General features: G+C 33.9%; 1 protein-coding gene across 1 annotated transcript; it reads left to right on the top strand.

The window, feature by feature from the left end:
* Nucleotides 1–8,665, top strand: LOC141647555 (putative serine/threonine-protein kinase WNK5). The gene is made up of 7 exons (XM_074455783.1): nucleotides 1–750; nucleotides 2,928–3,193; nucleotides 3,583–3,806; nucleotides 5,738–5,895; nucleotides 6,173–6,482; nucleotides 7,013–7,357; nucleotides 7,914–8,665. The coding sequence occupies exons 1-7, from the start codon at nucleotides 661–663 to the stop codon at nucleotides 8,252–8,254; spliced, it is 1,734 nt and encodes a 577-aa protein (XP_074311884.1). The 5' UTR covers nucleotides 1–660; the 3' UTR covers nucleotides 8,255–8,665.
* The last annotated feature ends 12,534 nt before the right edge of the window (nucleotides 8,666–21,199 follow it).

Genomic DNA, 21,199 nt, shown 5'->3' with positions numbered 1-21,199 from the left:
ACTACTTTTACAGATTTTATACACCTTCCTGCAACAACAACTTCAGTTTCAACCCACAGAACATTTCTTCCCAATTTTCCAATTTCCTCAAAAAATCCCTCAAAAAACCACAACTTTATTTTTGTGTTCATCTTCTAAATTGAACCTTGTTCATTAGTACACAAATGGTACTCTTTAAACGAGGTCACAGGTTTTTTAAATACAGAATTCCAACTATTTTCACCTACTTTTCTTGCATTTTTACCTCTTTTTAGCATTGACCCACCAAACCTTTTTCGTTTCTGATCCTTAAATTCTTACATTTTTGACAAAGTTTTCTACTTTAATCACTTGGGTTGTTCTTATTTACTCCATACAACAACAAAGTTGTGTCTTTTTTATGTTTTTATTTTGGTTAATTAATGGCTTTTGTTGATTTAATCACTCAAAATCACGAGTATCTTCGTTCTGTTGTTAAAATGACTTGGATTTTGCTTAAGATTAATTATTGTAGATTATTTTGGTTGTGGTTTGGTGCTTTCTCTTATGAAAATCATGAAGGAGAATCCAGGTTTTTATAGTGTTTATACATACATACAACAACGAAGATTGTACTTGTAACAGTAGTTTTAAGGAATTAGTTTGCAATTGTTTGTGTTTATTGTTGTTTGGTATTAAGTTATGGAGAAGATGAAGAGGGTTAGGACTCATACTGGAGTTAATTCCATCATGTCTTATGCTGAAATGGATCCTTCTGGCCGCTATGGACGTGTAAGTTTATGCAATTTTCGTCGTTCAGAAACAGCCTCTTTGTATCTCCTACCCCCTTCCCGTAGACACTTGATTGTCTGTACTTTGATTGTGGTGCTGTTAGTTTATCACTCAATTGTTTGTTATTGGTGATTCCTTTTGGTTTGGTTAATTCAATTGTTGATGTAGTAGTTTTGTCAATGATGATGTTAATGGTTGTGGCTGAATTTGGTTGTTGGAATGAAACAATAGTTTGTTATCTTGACTTTACGGTCATGCTAGTTGGTAATTACTCGTCGACTCGTATGGTCGTGATTTTGGGAATTTTTCATAATTGTATGTTCGTGTGGTCTCAGTCAGTTTGGATGGAGTAGTCGTATAGGGACTAAGGGAGTGGTGGACTGTGATTGTTATGTAGAATAGTACTCCGTATAGTGTTGTGGACTGTGATTGTTTGTTGTATGTAGGTCTCAAAATTGACTTGCACTCTTTAAGTCGAGGACGTAAGGGAACAATGAAAATATCCTGGACGATATTTGTTTGGTTATTTGGCATGCGTTTGAATTTTTGTAATGTCTTGACTTTAAGAACTAAGATGATGACATAGAGTGGGTGGTAGTATGGTACCATGGTTATGCACATGTATGTCAGGACCAGCGTTACAAGTTGCTTTCAGAGATCTTCGACGTAATTTTGTAACGATGTGTAAAGAGTGTCATTGGGCATGCGCCAAGTTTCAAGTTGCTGATTTACTAGTTTTATATTGATTTATTAGAAGATAATGATATGACTTTTTCGATTAATCAAGACCTTGAAATTGATGTATGTATTCGTATTAGATTATGGGAATTATTAGTGCCTCAAGTCAACCACTTCTGGGCAGTGGTTGTGGTTTTATGGATGATGTTTCAGAAGCATCCCAATGAAGAAATTGCAATGTTTGCTCTAAGTTGATATGTTTTTCTTGTGTTCTCAAATATTCTCGGACCTGCAAAACTAAATTATCTGCAAGTCTGCAACTATATTGATATTAATGTTAGAAATGTGTGCCAATTTCATTATGAATGGACCATTTAAGTTTCAAAATGTTTCACTTGGTTATCTACAATGGAAAGTGTAAAGGTTTAATGGAGTTTGGACATTTCGTGTTTGTTAAAAATATTGAGTTTGGGAAGTGCTTGATCATTTGTGATTTTCCTTTTACTACCAAGTAGCGTAGATAAAGGGATTCAACTCGCTTTAGATCACCCAGTGTTTTCCATTCTCCTCTCCACTGATCGGCATCATTTAGTAGGGATCCCTTATCGACTAAAATTTATGTATTTTCTTCTCTCCCTTGACATCACGTTCCTCCATGTGTCCCCTTCGGCCCTTCAGGTGTATCCCATACTTACTCCAAGTGTCAATTGCTTTTTATCTTATCAACAAATGTTGTTAGTACCTTGAGCACTTGAGTCAGTAAAAGGTATTTGCCTGAATGACGTCAAATATGAGTTTAAGCATAGGAGGGGCTCAGTTAACTCTTTTTTTGCTGACCTACAGACTGCTGTGGCTTTTAGGAAATGCTTCTTACTTACGGAGTAATGGACTTTTGCCATTTTAGTAGGAACTATTTTTTCACAATCCTTGTACTATTGCAAAGTGCTTCTTGCTAAAACGTACACATTTTTTCTTTTGACATGTGTTAGTGATATTTCATTTTTATATTCAGTGTCCAGTTTTAGACTTTCATCTTCATATGAAAACAACTTGTGTTTTTTTTCACCATCTGTTTTAGACTGGATTCGAGCCTGGTCTGCTGAGCTCTCCATCTTGAGTTGTAATATAACTAGAATTGTTGTATTCTTAATCAATCTTGAGATCTTTAGTTAAACTAGATCGACTTCTTACCTGTCGCTCGAAGTTCTCATGTTATCATATGAAGACTTGGATACTTTGTTTTTAGTCACCAGCTTTTGTCTTTGCTGTAGAAATTGTTTGAAGCTTTCTAGTTCTCACTTCCCCTATATTGGTTACTTCCTTTTCTTTGATTGCAGATTCGTCATTGAGTGTTCTTATTGCTGTATCTTTTAGGCATGACAAGTGGAGTTATGTGTATAGTCATTGACCTCATTGTTTGTTACCTTGCATTATATATATTCTTGGGAATTATTTGTGCAGTCTAAAAAATTTGGTAGTTTTGTGCCCATCTCTGACAGTTTAACGAACTTTTGGGCAAAGGAGCCGTGAAGACGGTATATAAAGCCTTTGATGAGGTGCTTGGGATGGAGGTTGCGTGGAATCAGGTGATGCTTAATAATATGCTCGGCTGTCCAGATCAACTGCAAAGACTGTACTCAGAGGTTCATCTGCTAAAGAACCTTAGTCACGAGTCTATCATACGGTTGTACAACTCCTGGATAGATACTGATCAGAGAACTTTCAACTTCATTACTGAAATGTTGACCTCCGGCACTTTAAGAGAGTAATAACTATTTTGTTCATTTGTGTTTTATCATAAAATATATCGTAGAATGAGGGTTACTCATTTGAGATTTACTATTTAGCTCCACGAGGCGGTTTTTCACTAAGTTACTGTAAAATTGCATGTTATTTACCCAAAGTCTCAAACATTCCTGTAAAAAAACTTCTTATTTAACTTTTTTAACGGGTATATCGTAAATAACATGCGGTCTGACAGTTGACATGATCCCTCAACACAAAAAAAGTGAGATGGAACAACAAGCAAAACTTGTAACCTTCTAGCACAAGAGTACAAGACTTTGTACTGAATGCAGGGATTAGGCTTGCTAAATTTAGACTAACCAACTCTGCATCATCCATTTTGCATTAACCAATGCTTTCTCTTACCAGATATAGGCAGAAATTTAAAGAAGTAGATATTCGAGCTATCAAAAATTGGGCCCGCCAAATTCTTCGAGGTCTTGCACATCTGCATAGCCTTGACCCTCCTGTGATTCATAGAGATATCAAATGTGACAACATTTTTGTTAATGGTCATCTGGGACAAGTGAAGATCGGTGACCTGGGGCTAGCGGCCATCCTCCGTGGTTCACGGCATGCCCACAGTGTTATAGGTTTTTCCTTCTCATCTCTTTTGGCTTTTGCGTTTATGTAGACTTGTTCATTATGTTACTTTTAGTTTTAAAATCGAACAATTAATTCAATTAAACTGAAATATAGAATGACAGTCTCGTAACTAAGCAAATTGAATAATCTTTTTAAAGAGGACTTTAAAACGAGCAAAGGGTGTTTTGTTGTAAAATCCCATTTTATTTCCCCTATTACCCTATGAAAGGTAGTTATTTTATAGGGTATTTGGATAAGTAACACGTTTATAGCATCTTAGTGAAGATGTGTTTCACAAAAGACTCTCTCAAACAAATCTGATCCTTTTCTATTACTCTTCTCTTTTTGCCTGCAGTCCTCTAAAGTTTTAGGCCTTGTTTGGATGAGATGAGTTGGAGGGAAAGGAAGGGGAGGGAAAGGAGGGATTCAAAATTTTTTGGTTAACAAATAAGATGAGAAAAGATCAGTTTTTCCTCCTCTAAGGCAAATTAAAAATCTCTTCAACATTGGAATCACTTGGAGGGAAATTGTATCAAACATGCCTCATCCATTTTCCCTCCCCTCCTTAGTCCTTACTTCCCTCCCTTTCCTTCCCGAAATTGTATCCAAACAAGGCCTTAATCTGCGATGATTTATACAAAATAGGTACGGAATATACTATATTGTAAATTATACTATAAGACCATTGTATAGTACGACTGCTTAAAAAGTCGCCATTTTATGTTAAAAAATAACAATGTTTTATTTTTTTATCAAGTGACTAATTTTTATTAGCGGTCACTTTTTAACATAAAACTATTTATCGTAAAATGCTCACTTTGTATCTCTCGCAGTCTCGCTCCATACGATGGTGGCGCACAATAGTTACTGTACTTAGTACAGTATAATTTATTGTGAATCCAATTTATGCATAAAAGAATGTGACCTTTTTTATGTTTTTTCTTAATCTTTTCATGATACTTGTTATATTTTTTAATTATTACCCATTTTTATAATACTAGACTATAAGTATTTTATTGTACGGTTTTATAATGTTACAAGTAACATAAAAGTTCATAAATTTTGTTTATTAAGTTAATTTGAGAAAAATAATTTACGATAATGTTACGTCATGCCTTGAAATAATAACTTACCTAAACAAAGTTGGAAGTTTATAGTTGTTGGTTTTGGAAGAAACAGAAACAAAAGCATCAATTTGATGTTTCTGTTTTTTGGGGTGAAAAAGTGGATTTGAGTTTTAGAAAAACTGCTTCTATTTTTTAAAAACTGGGTATTTGACACAACTTCTAGTTTTGAAAACAAAAACACTTTTTTAATCTTGGCCAAACACATACTCACTTTAATATCAAACGTTTTTCCTAAAACTTAATCTAATTACTCAAGTACTCGAAGGATGGATCCTAATTTCTTAATTCATAAAAGTAATTTACTTGTATAGAAAAATTATTAATATTATTTGTGAGGTTCTCCACTATCAAATAAAAATTGTAAGACAATGTGTCACTATTTGCTTAATTAATGGCGGCATAGTGGACAAAATGAATTTGCTTAATTAATGACTGCACAATGGACATAACAACATGAAATCGATGATTGTACTCAGTCAAAAACCGTAATCAATCGCCGCAAAACTCCAACAGAGAAATAACATGTTATCGATGATTGCTATACGTATTACTAATAGATAAAGGGGGGTTTGGATGATTTTGACTATTTCTTTTACTGGGAACAGAGTTTCATAGTAGTTGTCTTTTACATAGTGGCCCTTTCGCCCCATGGTAAGCGTAAGAATAACCTGCTTCACAGCTTACTATAGAGCAGCTTTCCTCTTGGCTGTTTGGAGGATATATTTTAAAGCTTTTGAACCAGAAAAAATAGTTCATTTCAAAGGCACACAATTTTGTGAATAATTTAGCGGACTTTTACGGCATTTTTTCAGGAACTCCAGAATTCATGGCACCAGAATTGTACGAAGAAGAATATAATGAGCTTGTGGATGTATATTCGTTTGGAATGTGTGTGCTAGAGATGCTTACTTCTGAGTATCCCTATAGTGAATGTTCAAACTCGGCCCAAATCTATAAGAAAGTAACAGGGGTAAGTTTCTTTCACGCCTTTACCTCTTGTCTCCTTTGAGGCAGTCCTATAATAACTAGATCGAAGACTGTTACAACTGAAACTAAATTGGTCACTTACATTAATGATCACTTGATATAAAAGGGGTCATTAAGTAAAAGGGTAACTGTTGATGATAAATGGTTACAATCAGTGCTAAAGATGGCATTAACTGTCTCATATGAGAATTTGTGTTGCCTCTGAGTTCTTGTTGTGTTCTTCCAGTCATTTGACCTATCTTATCGCTTGAACATGTTAGAGAAAAAAGCCCGAAGCCTTTTACCGCATCCAAAATGCAGAAGCACGACAGTTTGTGGCAAAATGCTTGGAGGATGCTTCGACAAGGCAATCAGCCCGTGAGCTGTTGTTCGACCCGTTCCTGGCCGTTGATGATGATGCAATGCCAGTTACTAGGACCCCTCGTCCTGTATACTCTCCAAAACAGGGGACTAGGGAAATGTCTTCTTTCTTTGGCTCTGGGATTAAGAGCACATACATGACAATCACTGGAACTGTTAATCCAGAAGATAACACACTTGTTCTCGAAGTCCAGATTTCTGATAAGGATGGTATGCCACAATATGCTTTTCCACTAACACATAACCTCTGTTGAACCGTGACACACTTAAGCCCTCTCCATGACTTAATGAACGTGTGTGGTTCTTGTGTTGTTGAGTAGTCAACAGGCGGGCCAGGATTGGGGGATTGTTTGGTGTGGAGGCAAGGGAGGGGGAGAGAGGAAAGAATACAGATTTGGAAGGAAAACTCAGTCCTTCCCTTGCTCCCTCCCTCACTTGCTCTCCCCCACTCCCCTCCATCTTCCTCCTATTTTTGTACCCAAACACACTCTAGAAGTAGTAGTAAACCGAAAACTAGGAAGTAGTAGTCAACTAGTCAACCGGTTCAAAGCTTTGCGTATGTAGCAACTCGTTAAGTATTGCGATAGGTAGGAGCCTGACACAGTGACACTTTGGGTAATTGCCGTTCTTGGCATATGAAGTATAGACTGACAAATCTATCATATTCTTGATTTACTTTAAAGTGTAGTATTAAATTTACTTTCTTGTTTCTGACGGTTCTCTTTATGCTCAACATATAGGATGTGTCGGAAAAGTTCGCTTTCCATTTGACATTGTTAAAGACAATCCGATGGATGTTGCAGTGGAGATGGTCAAGGAGCTGGATATAACTGACTGGGAGCCACAGGGGATTGCGGAAATGATTGAGGAGGAACTTTCCTCTTTAGTTCCGGAATGGAAGACTGTGAATTCACCCAAAAGCCTTCAGCACCACAGCTTCAACTTTGATGATGACGAAAATGGCCCTCCCTACTTGTGTTCTTGTTCCCCTTCTCATGACTCTCTTTCGAGTATTCCAAACCCATCTGAAGAGCCATTACCTGATGATCCGACTTCCTTGTACAACTTCCATAGTTTGCACCAAGGTATATCTAAAACCGTTTCACAATATTGGATAGTCCTATTCTTTTCTGCGGTTCCTTTTCGTCACAAAAGGTTTGGTCTCTATGAGATACACTTTTGATTGTGGCTTGTGACTTGTGAGTCACAAATCTCAAAGTGGCCAAATATTTTGGGACGAGGGAAGTATTTTGGATCCATGCACAAGGCCATTCTTGCGCCAAAATTCTCAAGACCAAGTGAGTAACCAACCCATAATGGGAAACGGATATGTGAGTTCGATTTTTCACGACAACATTTGGGTTAGTCGTACAATATACTACCTCCACTTCATTTGGGTTTTATCCATTACGCTTTGATGGTCAAATCATATATACTTTGACCAGTGCTTACTCCAAATATATCTAGAGATGCAATGTAATATTCGTCATGTATGATAGTCATTGTATATTGTGAGAAAATATAAATCAAAGTTAAGACTGTTAATGTCTAATAAGGGTCATATAAATGGAATGGATGGAGTATTTAATAAATTTGGAATGCATTTGGGACCTTAAAAGTAATCTTTCTATTTGGTTGCAGGACATTTGCCAAACAATGAAGGTTCTGTTTCAGAAAGCTCTTCCAGTATAAACGGTTACTCCGATATCGACTACTCTTTGCCACAAAATGAACTGAAATCTGAAGGATGTTCGAGGTTTTGTCCTCAGATTAACACACCTTTCAAGCGCAATGAAAAACGTTCTGGGTTTTCCGTGAAGGGTTTGGGCTGGGCGGGCCATAAGAAGCTTAGCAAGATCCGTACTTTCATGGATATCCGTACCCAATTGCTTCAGCGAGCGCTAATGCAGGCTATGAACAAGCGGCGTTCAGCTAAGACTGTTGGTGCCGTGGAAAATATAGGGTTTCATGATCCTAGCTGAGATATTTCTTTGGCGCGGTATAAAATATCTGGAGACTAAGGATCCATGGACTTTCAAATCTTAGCCTGACCCTCTTTGAACTGGGAAAAAATTACTTCAGATTCTGTTTGGAGGGCCTCTTTTTATGCCAACCGCTGATTTCGAGCCTGTAAATTCGTATGTGCGTGTATATATGTATGTGGGCTGATGAAGAGTGAAAGTTGTTTCTCTTAACCCGTTTAGATGTTGTATTGTCGGGTTTTATGAAGGCGGACTTGAGCATTTAAGGTTTTGTGCGACCATGGATGAACAGAAATTTTTTGTGAATTTGTAATAGGCGCTTAAGCAGAAATGCGGAATGATGTACAGAATACAGAGGTGAAGTTGTATGATCTAATAGTATTTATTCATGAAAATGCATTTTCCTATGCATCTCTATCTGTCCTGGGTTCATATAGTTTAAATTACATATATGTCGAAATTCCAGTATTTGAATTGATCAGCAAATGAAGGTACAACTGTACAAGTACACTCTTTGTTCAATCTGGGCTAAACATTTTAATGGTGTTCGTTCATATTCAAAACTAAAGTCACGTAAAAATCATCAGATGCAGGCAGTGATACAGTAGGACCATTGTTGTCAGAATTCCTATTCGATTCAACGATTTTACGATCCAAAAATGTTTGACCGCTCCTAGATCCTACGATTCTATAATGATTGTAGAATCTTACGATCCTACTAATTTGAAAATTTCTAGAGGTAGGATCATAATACGATTCTGCGATCCTACGATCCGATTTCATAGTAAAAATATTAATATATATTTTTATAAACTGATATCGTAAAATCCTAATTTCGTGTAAGTTGTAAAAATATGTTCATACAATAATACTAAATTCATTAATTATCAATATTTTATTGATAAATATTAATAAACAAGTATTTTGATATTCAATTATATGTTTTTACCAAAAAAAAAACTAGGACAATTTTTGTGTTCGTAGACCATAGTACAGGTTTTGTCAAGCGAGAATGGCAATGTGCTGCAATTCTGTAATAATGTTTTTTTTTTGGTTACAATTCTGTAATAATGTTATCCTTTAGTTTGTTCATTATCGAGGGTTTCATGTGCGTATTAGATTTTTTTTTATTAGGTAATAAAATTAGATTGATTTTTTTAAGGTGGAACCAACCTATCTTATTCTTTCGAATGATAGAGGTAAGTTGAAGTCATTGGCTTTCAAACCACCTCGAAAGAGTTGGACATGAATGTCCAATCAAAACTATAAATTCGGCAATTTTGTTGGTTTCACGAAAGTAATGTTTAATTATCGCTTCATCAAAGAACCGAAGATCTACTTTTGCATTCTTGATAATACTAGAAATTTCCCAAGTACTACCGATTGAGTTGATAACTCATAAATTATCACCTTCTACAATTAATTTCGAGATTTCTAAGAATTTAGCTGCTAAAATGTCTTTTTTTTTTAAAGCGAGAGCTTCATTAACAAGAATACTATTAGATCCGCACTTTTTTGCTCCCAACAAAAAACTTTACCATTATGATCTCTTATATAATATTCTAGAGCAGCTTTATTACCATTTATATGGATATTAGATGGACTTGTGAAAAATGACCCGACTCAAAAAATTGATTGAAATCCATCCAAAAATAACCCCTTTTTTGAATCCAAATTTGAAACAACCCGACCCGATAACAACTCGTATATTTAAAGTCAAGACCCGTAAGACATGTGACCTGACCCTGTAAATAGGTAAATTTATTGAAATTTGTATTTAAGTATAATCCTCAAAATACACAATATGTAGTGTGTATTGACTTTCGAATTTTGAGATCAAATATGTTTACATTTGTTTTAAAACATTGTTATATAAAATGATTGTCATATAAATTTAGTAGTGATTGTCATGTCGTGTAGCATTTGATCAATACTTTGGATACCGATACGATTTTGAATATAAACAAAAAATGTGTATTCTTAGATTTCTTACTAATATCATTACTATTAGACAAATAATTATGAAAAATTATATAAATGTTGTTTGGTTGAATATAGGAACTTCAATTCATGTGGAAACTCCCACCTACCAAGGGGAGCTAGGTATTTAAAAATAGTAACATATTTATAATAAAGAATAAAAAAATATTTTTAAAAAGACGTTAATTCAACTATATTTGACCTTAACCCGTCCTGAAACTCGTATTGACTCGTATGAACTCGAAACGCCTAACCCATATTTTACCGGAATTCAAAATGACCGAGCATGTAATCTACCCACTCGACCCGTTTGACAGATTTAGTTATATGCCACGTAGTTAAATAACACTTGGTTCAAAATCAATTGTGACTTTTTGAATCTTCGAATGATATAATAAACCCAAATTGTGATTTTGATAACAAAATAATGGAAATATTTTTCGCGTAAATATCACTCATAAAAAAAAATCTGAAATGAAAAAATAAAATAAAATAAATCAATCTCAATCTCAATCTCAATCTCACTTTCTGTTTCCTAACTTTCCTTCCTCACATCTACGGTGTACCATTCATCATTCTCTTCCTTCATTAGCCAACTCTAATTTTCTATCTTAGTCCCCAACAAGATCGCTATTTGCCACCCTTAATGATAGAGAAGATAAAATTTGATGACCAAGTTGAAAGTAACTTAAATCTAATTCAAAAGTATTTAAATTAGGAGTACCATACAAAAATAATTAGTCTTACAAAAAAGATCACTCTAGATCACTCTAGATCTCACTTTCTGTTTCCTAACTTTTCCTTCCTCACATCTACAGAGTACAATTCGTCATTTTCTTCCTTCATTGCCAACTCTATTTTCTCTCTTAGTCCTAACGACATCGCTATTTGCCACCCTTAATGATAGAGAAGATGGAATTTGATGACCGAATTGAAAGTTAGTTAAATCTAATTTAAAAGTACTTAAATTAGGAGTACCATAAAAAAATGATTAGTTTTGCAAAAAAAAAAAAAAAAAAAAAAAAAAAAAAAAAACTGAATTAAAATATACTCCATCTATTTTTTTTATATATGACTTTCTCACATTTCGAGATACTCCCTTCTCTCTTCAATATCTCTTAAAATATAAGACGAAATATTATGATATGTATATTCATATGAAAGAGTTTTTCGTAAGGAATTTAATGGTACCATTTTTATATTTTTTGAACAAATATATTTTTGTAAATATTAAAGTCAAAAACTTACCTCGTAAATGTAAAACGTCATATATAAAAAAATAGAGGGAGTAATAAAATAAATAAATCACTCTTGATCTCACTTTCTCTTTCCTAACTTTCCTTCCTCACATCTCTACGGAATATTATTCATCATCCTCTTCCTTCATAGGCCAACTCTAATCTTCTCTCTTAGTCCCAACAACATTGCTATTTGCCATCCTTAATGATAGAAAAGACAAAATTTGATGGCCGAATTGAAAGCAACTTAAATCTAATTCAAAAGTACTTCAATTGGGATAGGAGCGCCATAAAAAAAAAACAATTAGTCTTATATATATAAGTTATATAACCAGTGACGGACCCAAAAGTTTATGGATGGGAGTGCACAATTGATGGAAAAAAATCGAACAACATTGCAAAATGATTAATAACTAAACTTCGCCGCCGTCATTACATACTACATTTACATTACTACGTAATAAACATCATGCCAACTTTTTTTTTTACTAATACATATATAGTACTAAAGATTTAAAGCCACTCAACAATATCATGCCCTAAAAATGCTTTAATACGTCATCATTAATCTAAGTTTTTGTATTTGTTTTTTCTTCTAAATAACCCAAAGCGGGTTTAGAGCATATATTTCAAGTCAATCTCGGAAAAACAAACAATGTTTGGAGGGAAATCCTCCGACCGAAACCGCCTACCTACGGTGTCCAAGGACTCAAATGCGTTAACTCATGAGCTACTCTATTCAAATTCAGAAGAACAGTCGAAAAATAACAAAACTCAAACTGATAACTTATTTTTTCATTAATCATACATGAAACATAATACTATAAATATAAAAAATTAAGATTATAACTCTGTAATAAATCTAAAATTAGGTCTCCAAAATTCTAATTGAAATTTTCTAAATTAGGACTCAATGAACCGAAAATTAAGGATACTAAATGAATTAGCAAATAATCAAAATTCACAATACAATATCATAAATAGACGACAATGAATCAAAAAAAAAATGTTCATAAATTTTTTTTATCTAAAAGAACTACAGATTAACAATCTAAATTACAAAATTGATGACGGGTATCAAACATAAGGTCCGAATATCAAAGAGCCCAAAAGACAAAAAGTAAAACAAAAGGGTGCAGTGGGGAATTGAACCCCTATCCTTTTAATAAATTTAGATGGTTTTATCCACAAGACTACTATTCCACTATTGATTCTCTTTACACTTAAATCGTATTAGTTTCTGTTTTCATGTCAGCTTCAAAAAAAAAACAAAACAAAAAAAAAATCCGCCAACCAAGGGTCCGCATGTTGGGTGCTGTGCCCACCCCTGGGTCCGCTCCTATGTATAACTGTGGCAAGTTACGATAAAGGGGTGACATGCACCATCAGTCCATCACCCCTAAAAAATGTGTTAATTTGGATAATTTTACACTCTTATTATAATTATTTATATTATATTTATAACGGTTGTATTGTAAACAAGAATTTGTGAAAAAAAATTACCTAAGTGCGTAGCTATATATATATATATATATATATATATATATATATATATATAAAACTGAGTTGAAGCGTTGTGGATGCGACACGTGTCAATCCAGTATTAAATACAAGTATTATTTACAGCTAAATATTAAATATAAACATAATAAATGTTACATCAATTTCAGCAAAGTATTAATTATAGTTTAATAAATATTATTATAAAATTATATTAAATAATTAAGGCGATTTGATTCAAAATTTATTAAAAACTTATTTTGATAAAAATTCTAAAATGTAAATAATAACGTTCATTACGAAAAATGATTTCATTGGAGTATAATTTTCATTACATTTATTGAAATATTTTGATATGTAGAGATGATTAAAGTGAGTGTCTTACAATGTTTTACATGTACTTAAAAAAATATTTTGAGAAAGTTATAAAACGTAGACCATTAAATCCATTAAGAAAAATATATTTGGAAAAATCATTGTATTTATTAAAAATAAAAATTAAAGAAAACTACTAAGAGATAAGTAGTCTTAGAATGAAAAAAAAATTATATTGCGATAAATTGAATACATATGAGATTTTGATAGGTTTAAATAGTGTGATAACGAGTATGTATGTATACAGTGATAACGAGTGCATTTAAATAATCAAAACAAAAGTAATGATTATTAAGTAATATAGTATAGCAGTAGTTCTCATGAGAGACCGTCTTCCACTAATTTAGTGTGAGACATAATAGGAGAAAAAAGAGTGGGTCCCTCATCCCATCATGTGAGAGGTCTCTCAATAACGCTATTGGGAGACCGTCTCTCTGGAGTTTTTGTGTATAGTATTATAAACAACATGAAAAAGTAGAAAACACATTACACTTTTTCATTAATATTTTCAATTAAATATGTATACGTCAAGTATAAAATATTGATTATGACTAACTAAATATTACTTTTAGTTAAATATTTTATATGTTAGCCTTAAATTACTTTGTAGTTAAACTCAAAAAATAATATTTTAGAAAGTACCAACCTATATACAGGTAAACTCTTAACCATCATTATATATAGTTGTTTAAAAAAAAGTACAAATTTCTTATAGATTTGTAATATGTTTGACACATAGCACATGCAAGACACAATCAAAACAATTGAATAAGTTGAGTTTGGACTATATATGTTTGATACATAAATATCATACGTAATTAAAAATTACATAAAATTACATTCACATCATTTTGAACAAATATTAATTGATTTGGAACATAACGGATCGTGAAATGATTTAACTTGAGAACTTAATGTTGATTGTTGCATTATTCGAATAAATTTATTTTAATTAATATGATATTTCATCAGTCACAAATTTATTTATAAAACGTTGATCATGCATAATTAATTATCAGTTATTAATTTCAATTAAAATTGTACATATTTTATTTAAAACATTGAAGTTAAACTTAAAATAAATTTGAGAAAAAATAATATAATTTTATTGATAACTAAAAATTTTAAATGTCATATATGTTATATATGAATTATATTATTTTTTTTTCAAATATAATTATAAAATTTTAAAACAGGCCGCACAGAGCGCGAAATTCTACCTAATATAATCATATAAGTAAGTAAAATATCATCAAAGTAACCTCTATTTTTTTTGGTACATCTATAAGGAAGTCGCGCATATCTCCAAAACTCATCATTATAAAGTAACCTTTATAATGATGAGTTTTGGAGATACGCGCGACTTCCTTATACAAGTCATCAATCTAGCTCGCAATTTTACTAGCTTAATTTTGCAAAGGAAACAATAATAAATCATCATCAATTTGATCTTTAAAAAAGGTGGGGAAGTGTTTTTTCACTGACATGGCATAAACAAATGGGCTTTATAGGATAAGAGTGTTTTACTCTTACCATAGACTTACTTTTACGAAAATGGACTAATTATTAAGGGAGTAATAATTAAGGGAGTAATATAGATAAAATGAACTAAAAAATGGAGAAAAGGGATGGGTTGGAGATAGAAATGGATGGAAATGGGAAAATATAGTGTAATATTCCCTCTATTAAGGGAGTAATTGTTACCCACCTCCCCTTCCAAGTAATAATTACCTTCATATAAAGGTAATGATTCCTCCCTCACCTCCTCTTTTCACCATACACAACCACCAAAAAGCACCAATCTCCTCCAATTTCTTCTTATTTTAGCTCTTATTAATCCTTTAATGATTACTCCCATCACAAATATGCCTTTAAGGTTATTTTAATCTTTTTAAAGATACTTTTGCAAAAGAAAAAAAAATAAAATAAGGTAATCCAATTTTCAATCCCAATTCCCTTTTTCTCTCTGATTGCTTCCATATTTTTCTAACTTCTCTCCATCTTCCTCCATCATCCAGTTAATGAATCATATTCTCCCTTAAATTATTACAATTAATTGACTATGCGGAACAAATCATATGACGTGACTCGTGAAGAAGGAATTTTTTTATCCAAAATTTCTAATGCATGAAAATAGTTGAAACTCGTGTTCTTTTTACATTAACTCGTATTCTTATCTTTATAACTCATATTCTTATGTGCTCGTATTTTAAAATTCTTGATCCTTTTAAGCTCGTATTTTTATGTGCTCGTATTTTTAAGCTCATGATCCTTTTAAACTCGTATTCTTTTTACATTAGTTCGTATTCTTATATTAATAGCTCGTATTCATATGTGCTCGTATTTTTAAGTTCGTGATTCTTTTAAACTCGTATTCGTTCTACATTAGCTCGTATTCTTATCTTAATAGCTCGTATTTTTCCCGTCTTGTATTCTTCTAATAATAATTCGTATGATTGGTGTAGAAATTTGCATCAAAGTATTGTTAGATACTTTTTTCCTTCTCGATGATGATGATGTAAATTGCTTTTCGTTTACCAAAATATTGTTAGATGCCTTTTTCCTCCTTGATTATGTTGTCAATTGCTTCCCTTTCACCATATTAGAATCAGAATTACGGATAAGAGAGGTATGTCGACTGTCGTTTAAGAGAAATTTAGAGAAGAGAAAGAGGAGGGTTTGTCAACTGGAGAGAAATCAGAATGAGGGAAAAAGGAGATGTGTAGAACTTTTTTTTTTGTATTGGGCTTAAATAATTTAATATGTAATATATGAGCCTGTTGTACAATGCTATTGTACAACAGATTATAAGATCCTATTTGTGTACGGAGTATTACACTACTTCCTCTACTTCGTTTACTTATTTACCTATTTTTGGGTGTCTCAATTAATTATTTATCTTTTTTATTTTAGAAATGTTTTCAATGAGCAATTTAATTATACAGACTCAGTTTGATCTACTACTTGTCATTTAATAAATGACCATCTTTTCTTTCTCGGGTCTTTGTGTCAAAACCAAAGGTAAACAAATGACCAAAACGAAAGGAGTACAAAATATCATTCAATGAGTATAGTAGTTCTTCTCCATTTTAAATAAACCTTTCGTTTGTTACTAATGTATAAATAGTACTCTGTAACAGGCGATTTCTATTATAAGAAAGTGTGATTATTTTTCCTCTTTATTTTAGTTCTCTCTCTCTTTTTAAAAATGAGTGAATTGTTAAGGTAGTCAAAACAAGGTATTTTTTTTAGATACCTCGGTAAATTCATCAGCGGACTCTCTATTTTTTCCATCTAATTTGTTTTTGAACCAGCCTTGAAGTGAATGAATTAGAATCCAGGAAGAAGTAAGAAAATGAGACATGCAGGCTCATCAAGGAGAGACTTTCCATCCAGAACAGCCCTAAGAATACATGATCCCACGCGGATACTTGGCAAGAAAATCCTCGAGAAAATGAAAAAGTTCAAATCCTTTTTTAAATGCTGCTTTTCCTGCTATTCTATAGGATATGATTTCTCAACCAGACTAAAACGCAGAATTCCCATCCTCGGCAAATTAACTCAGTAATTCTACTTAAAAGTGCGAGCTGCCGACTTCGAAGAAAGAGACGTGGTAGTGGCAGCAGGCGTAGTGGCAGTAGACACGGAAGTTACAGTTTTTGCTGATGATGATCATGGAAACAAGGGCGTATTAATCGACGAAATGCTTCGGGGAGTTGAAAATAAGCATAGATCCGGAGAATCCTTTCCCATAAATAAGTAAAATACATTATTTAAAAGAAATGTAAATCTAATAGAAATTATATTAATAGAAAATACAATTCTCAATTGGAATTTTTTAAGTTGTTATTAATGTATAAATAGTACTCTGTAGTTAGCTTCTTTTTTGTTGAAAACAAAACTACAATTTTGCAAGTAAGTCACTTGCAATTTTAAATACGGAGTATTTAGTTAAAATATAATAATTCGTGTCTTATAAATGCCAATTAAACTATACCGAAGATGATGTCTTAGTCTAGTGGTTAAGACAGAGGTATTGTGCACAACAAGTCCCAAATTCGAATCCCTCTCCTCCCTATTGTAATGCGACTAAGCGCGCTTTTCATTAAACAAAAAATGTCATTTAAACTATGTGAATACTTGAATAAATTTCAAGTATTATTAAATTATGCAGTTAAACGCTTATTGTTTTGAGAAAGTAATTTATAAGCAATGTCTGTGCAAGGTTAATAAAGTTGCCCGATGGTTGATAGGGTTGTTGATAAGATAAGAGCATTGGGATTTAGAAGATTCTCTTATGCAGGGAGACTGACGTTGATCAAAAGTGTCCTTAGCTCTATCCATAGTTATTGGGCAAGGATTTATATTCTACCTTCTTACATGGGAGTAGTTAGACATTTAGAAGGATATGTTGAGTGAAAGACAAATTATTACCAGGCAATGTTGGTGAAGATTGGTTGCACACTGATGGAGAATACTCTATGGCTAATGGCTATAACGGGTTAGGTATAGATGCTACTAAGGAGGATTGGTAAAGGTGTGTTTGTAATTCCATTGGAGTTTCTAAACATTAATTCACTGGTTGATTCTACCTGCAGAGAAGGCTATTAACCAAGGATAGGTGATGCGCGCATTTTATAGACATTTTGTACTGTATTTGCACGCATTTCTATGCATATTTAGTAGTGTTTAGCTACAAATGTCCCCCGAATTGTCTATTTTAGTTTGTCTTGTATTATTTGCAGGTATAAACCGGAGAAGAGTATAATCAAGTTTATTACATGTCCCTATGCATGCATTTAGGAGATGAGTTGAGTCGGAGGTTGAAACTACTAATTGTGATGCGCAAAGAAGTAAGATAGCAAGGCGAGCAAAGGAAGAGCTTCAAATTACTAGTGCCTACTTTGAAGAGCCATATCTCGAGTTCTACAACTGGTTTTTAGGTGATACTAATTAGAGATGAAATCTTGTCTTCCTATCTTTCCAACGTCACCGGAAACGCTCTGTTTGACCAAGTAACGAAGAAATGGCAGCCGTTTGAAGTTCAGTGCGCGAAGCAGGAATTGTGCGCTGGAAAGTACTCGATCGAGTACTATCTTGTTCGAAAGAGTCCTTTTTCGACTCGATTGAATGACTTATTTTTGATAGTATTTGATCGAGTACTTTACTTGGATTTGTTCGATCGAGTGATATAAAGTTGTTCGATCGAGTGACTAGCTTATATACTCGGGATTTTTATTCCGTGTTAGGTTTATTTTATGTTAATAATCACTTCCCTATATAAAGGAAGTCGGGGGATTAGGACTGGGGCATCTGATATACATCTTATCATACTGTTTTATATTATCTCTGCTGCTACTTGTTCTTTTACCGGATTCAAAACTTCTGTAACCTTTCTTCTCTCTTTTATATTAATTCTCTTGTGCTTATTTCTTCATTATGTTTGTTCTTGCTTCATCTTTCTCTTTTGCTTTGTTCATTATTATGTTTAGCTAATTCTCTTGCTAGGATTTAGGGGATTCAATGAACTGTTGTTAGTTGCTAATTAGGTTTACAAATCTTTTGTTGCTATCTTGTCTTTGTTGTTAATCACTACATATAACTGTAATTAGCTGTTTGAGTCGACGCATTTAGCTAATTGATTTGGTAAGCCTTGACCTAGACTGGAAGGTTGGAAGGGGTGAGACTTGCAGTGAACATTAGGATGCTTTAGTGAGGGCGGAAGCTAAGCTAATAGTGTTTTAGGGCGAATTGAGACCGGAAGGAGATATTCATTGCCCCTTAGACCGATACAAATGACCGATCTGTGACCTTAGCTGCAATTATCTGACATTCATTGATGACCTGACAATCCTAGCTCTCTCTCTTTTTATCTTCTCTCTTTAGTTAATTTTGCATTCTCTTCTTCCCTCTACTTTAGTTTAGTTAAAAATATTTTTACCCCCGTTACTCTTAGACTAATTTAAAACAGATAAATCTCATTTTTGCCTCCCTGTGGAGATCGACCCTACTTACCGCTAGCTTCTATTAGTAGTAGTTAGGTATTTATTTTTGGTACATAACGACCGTATCAAATTTTGGCGCCGTTGCCGGGGAGGCAGCGTAGTTTTATCTGTTTTATTTAGTCTATTTCTTATCTCAAGGAACCTCGGTTCCTTGAGACCATTCTCATGTCTTTCGTTCTTGACTTTGCGCAGATAGAGAACGAAAGTTTTGGTTCTTATATAGACAGGTGGGAGGAGTGGCTCGAACCACGACGGGGAATGGTTTCGGGACTCCAAATATGCCTGTCTATCATCCGGGGAATTAATGCCCCTACGCGAGCATACATCAAGGCTAATGGTAAGTGAGATTTCGAAGGAATCCCCGTAAAAGAGGTATTAGAATTTTTTGAATGGTTTGCTACTGAAACTCTTAAACCCAATTTCTCTCTTCATGTTGACTCAGATGAGGGGGTGAGTGACACCTTGGAAACCGTTTTAGGAAATACTGACCGAGAAATAGAGGAGACCATTCACGTGGTTGATAATCCCTTTTATAAGGTTAATTTAGAACCCCTCTATGAATCTTGCACAGGTAGTGAGGACGACTGAGAAGGTCTCTTTGAGAACTTCCCTACTGACGAGTCTAGCTATAAGGAGAGTGAGGAGAAACGTTTTGATAGTCTTGAGGTTAAATGGGATAGTTATGATGATATTATGGATGAACCTATTATTGAGGACCCAATTGACTTTACCGTCCCTTGTATTTGGGATGAATACCCACCTTCTCCTTTAGCAGACCAGATGCCTCCACCTCACAATACAAACCCGTCAGTGCATCTGGATTATACTCGCGTTATTTTTGACTCAAATGCTCATGAGCTCTTTTATTTTCCACTCGCGGTTAATTTGAGCGTCTATATTCCGCCCTTAGCTGGATTGCAGAATTATTTTGTGGATAAATTTGGGAGCTGTCATAGGAAATTCGTTAGGCTTAAACGGATGCACATTTCACTTTCCTATATTATTATTATATTATGGTGCTACTTACAGTTTTGTGTGGCACATGCGCAGATTTATGATCTTATGCTAAGAGCTTTGAGTTGCTTTGATTGTGACCAACTGGAGCAGCTGGATGAAGAAAATAAGGTCGAGTTGAGACCTGTCTGAAACTAGCGCTACCCGGGAGGCAATCCGGAGTTTAAATTTTTAGCTGTTTTACATTTCAGTTTTGTGTGTGTAATAAATGGTTTTTGCAACCATAGACTCTGAACGATCTAGGCTTGGTTTTTGGTCGTATTTGTAGTTGCTATTTGCGTCTTTGCAGGTGTTTCCTTGACGCCTAAGAGTTGCGTAATAAGGAGTTCTCGATCGAGTAATCTTCTACCCGATCGAGTGACTTACTCCCTTGATCGAATGCTTTCCATATTCGATCGAGCATCCACTGAGACGACCATTTCGATCGAGCATTTCCCTTTTCTCGATCGAGCACTTCCACAGCCCATTTTACTCGATCGAGTAATCTACTCTCTCGATCGAGTTGGCTTGCTTTGATTCGCTTCCTGTGATGCTGTCCTGGAGCTATTTAGCGACCTCCCATGTTGCTAGCTGGTTTGGGGAGGTCCCTACTTCGCGTATTCTTGTGAGTTTTCCGCATCTCCACTCTATCCTTTTTAGTTTGCATTTCCTTTCCCTATTTTTTGAGTACAATGAGGGCATTGTATGGTTTGGTTTGGGGAGGTTATGCATCCATATCTGTGTCTGCATATTGTTTTTATTGCATTCCTGTTATCACGTTTAATTTTCTTATGCATTGTTCTTTATTTTTACAAAAAATCAAAAATCTCATAAAAAACAAAAAATGCGAAAAA

Source organism: Silene latifolia, chromosome 3, assembly GCF_048544455.1.
Source record: "Silene latifolia isolate original U9 population chromosome 3, ASM4854445v1, whole genome shotgun sequence".
NCBI lineage: Eukaryota > Viridiplantae > Streptophyta > Magnoliopsida > Caryophyllales > Caryophyllaceae > Silene > Silene latifolia.
The sequence above is the reverse complement of the archived record's forward strand: the minus strand, read 5'-3'. Positions and strand labels throughout refer to the sequence as shown.

What these genes read in the sequence shown, in the direction of transcription:
- LOC141647555 (XM_074455783.1), top strand. Translation starts at nt 661, where the DNA reads ATGGAGAAGATGAAGAGGGTTAGGACTCATACTGGAGTTAATTCCATC. An exon ending in ACCTCCGGCACTTTAAGAGA is followed by an intron (nt 3,194 to 3,582) that starts GTAATAACTATT and finishes TTCTCTTACCAG; the next exon opens with ATATAGGCAGAAATTTAAAG. An exon ending in GCATGCCCACAGTGTTATAG is followed by an intron (nt 3,807 to 5,737) that starts GTTTTTCCTTCT and finishes GCATTTTTTCAG; the next exon opens with GAACTCCAGAATTCATGGCA.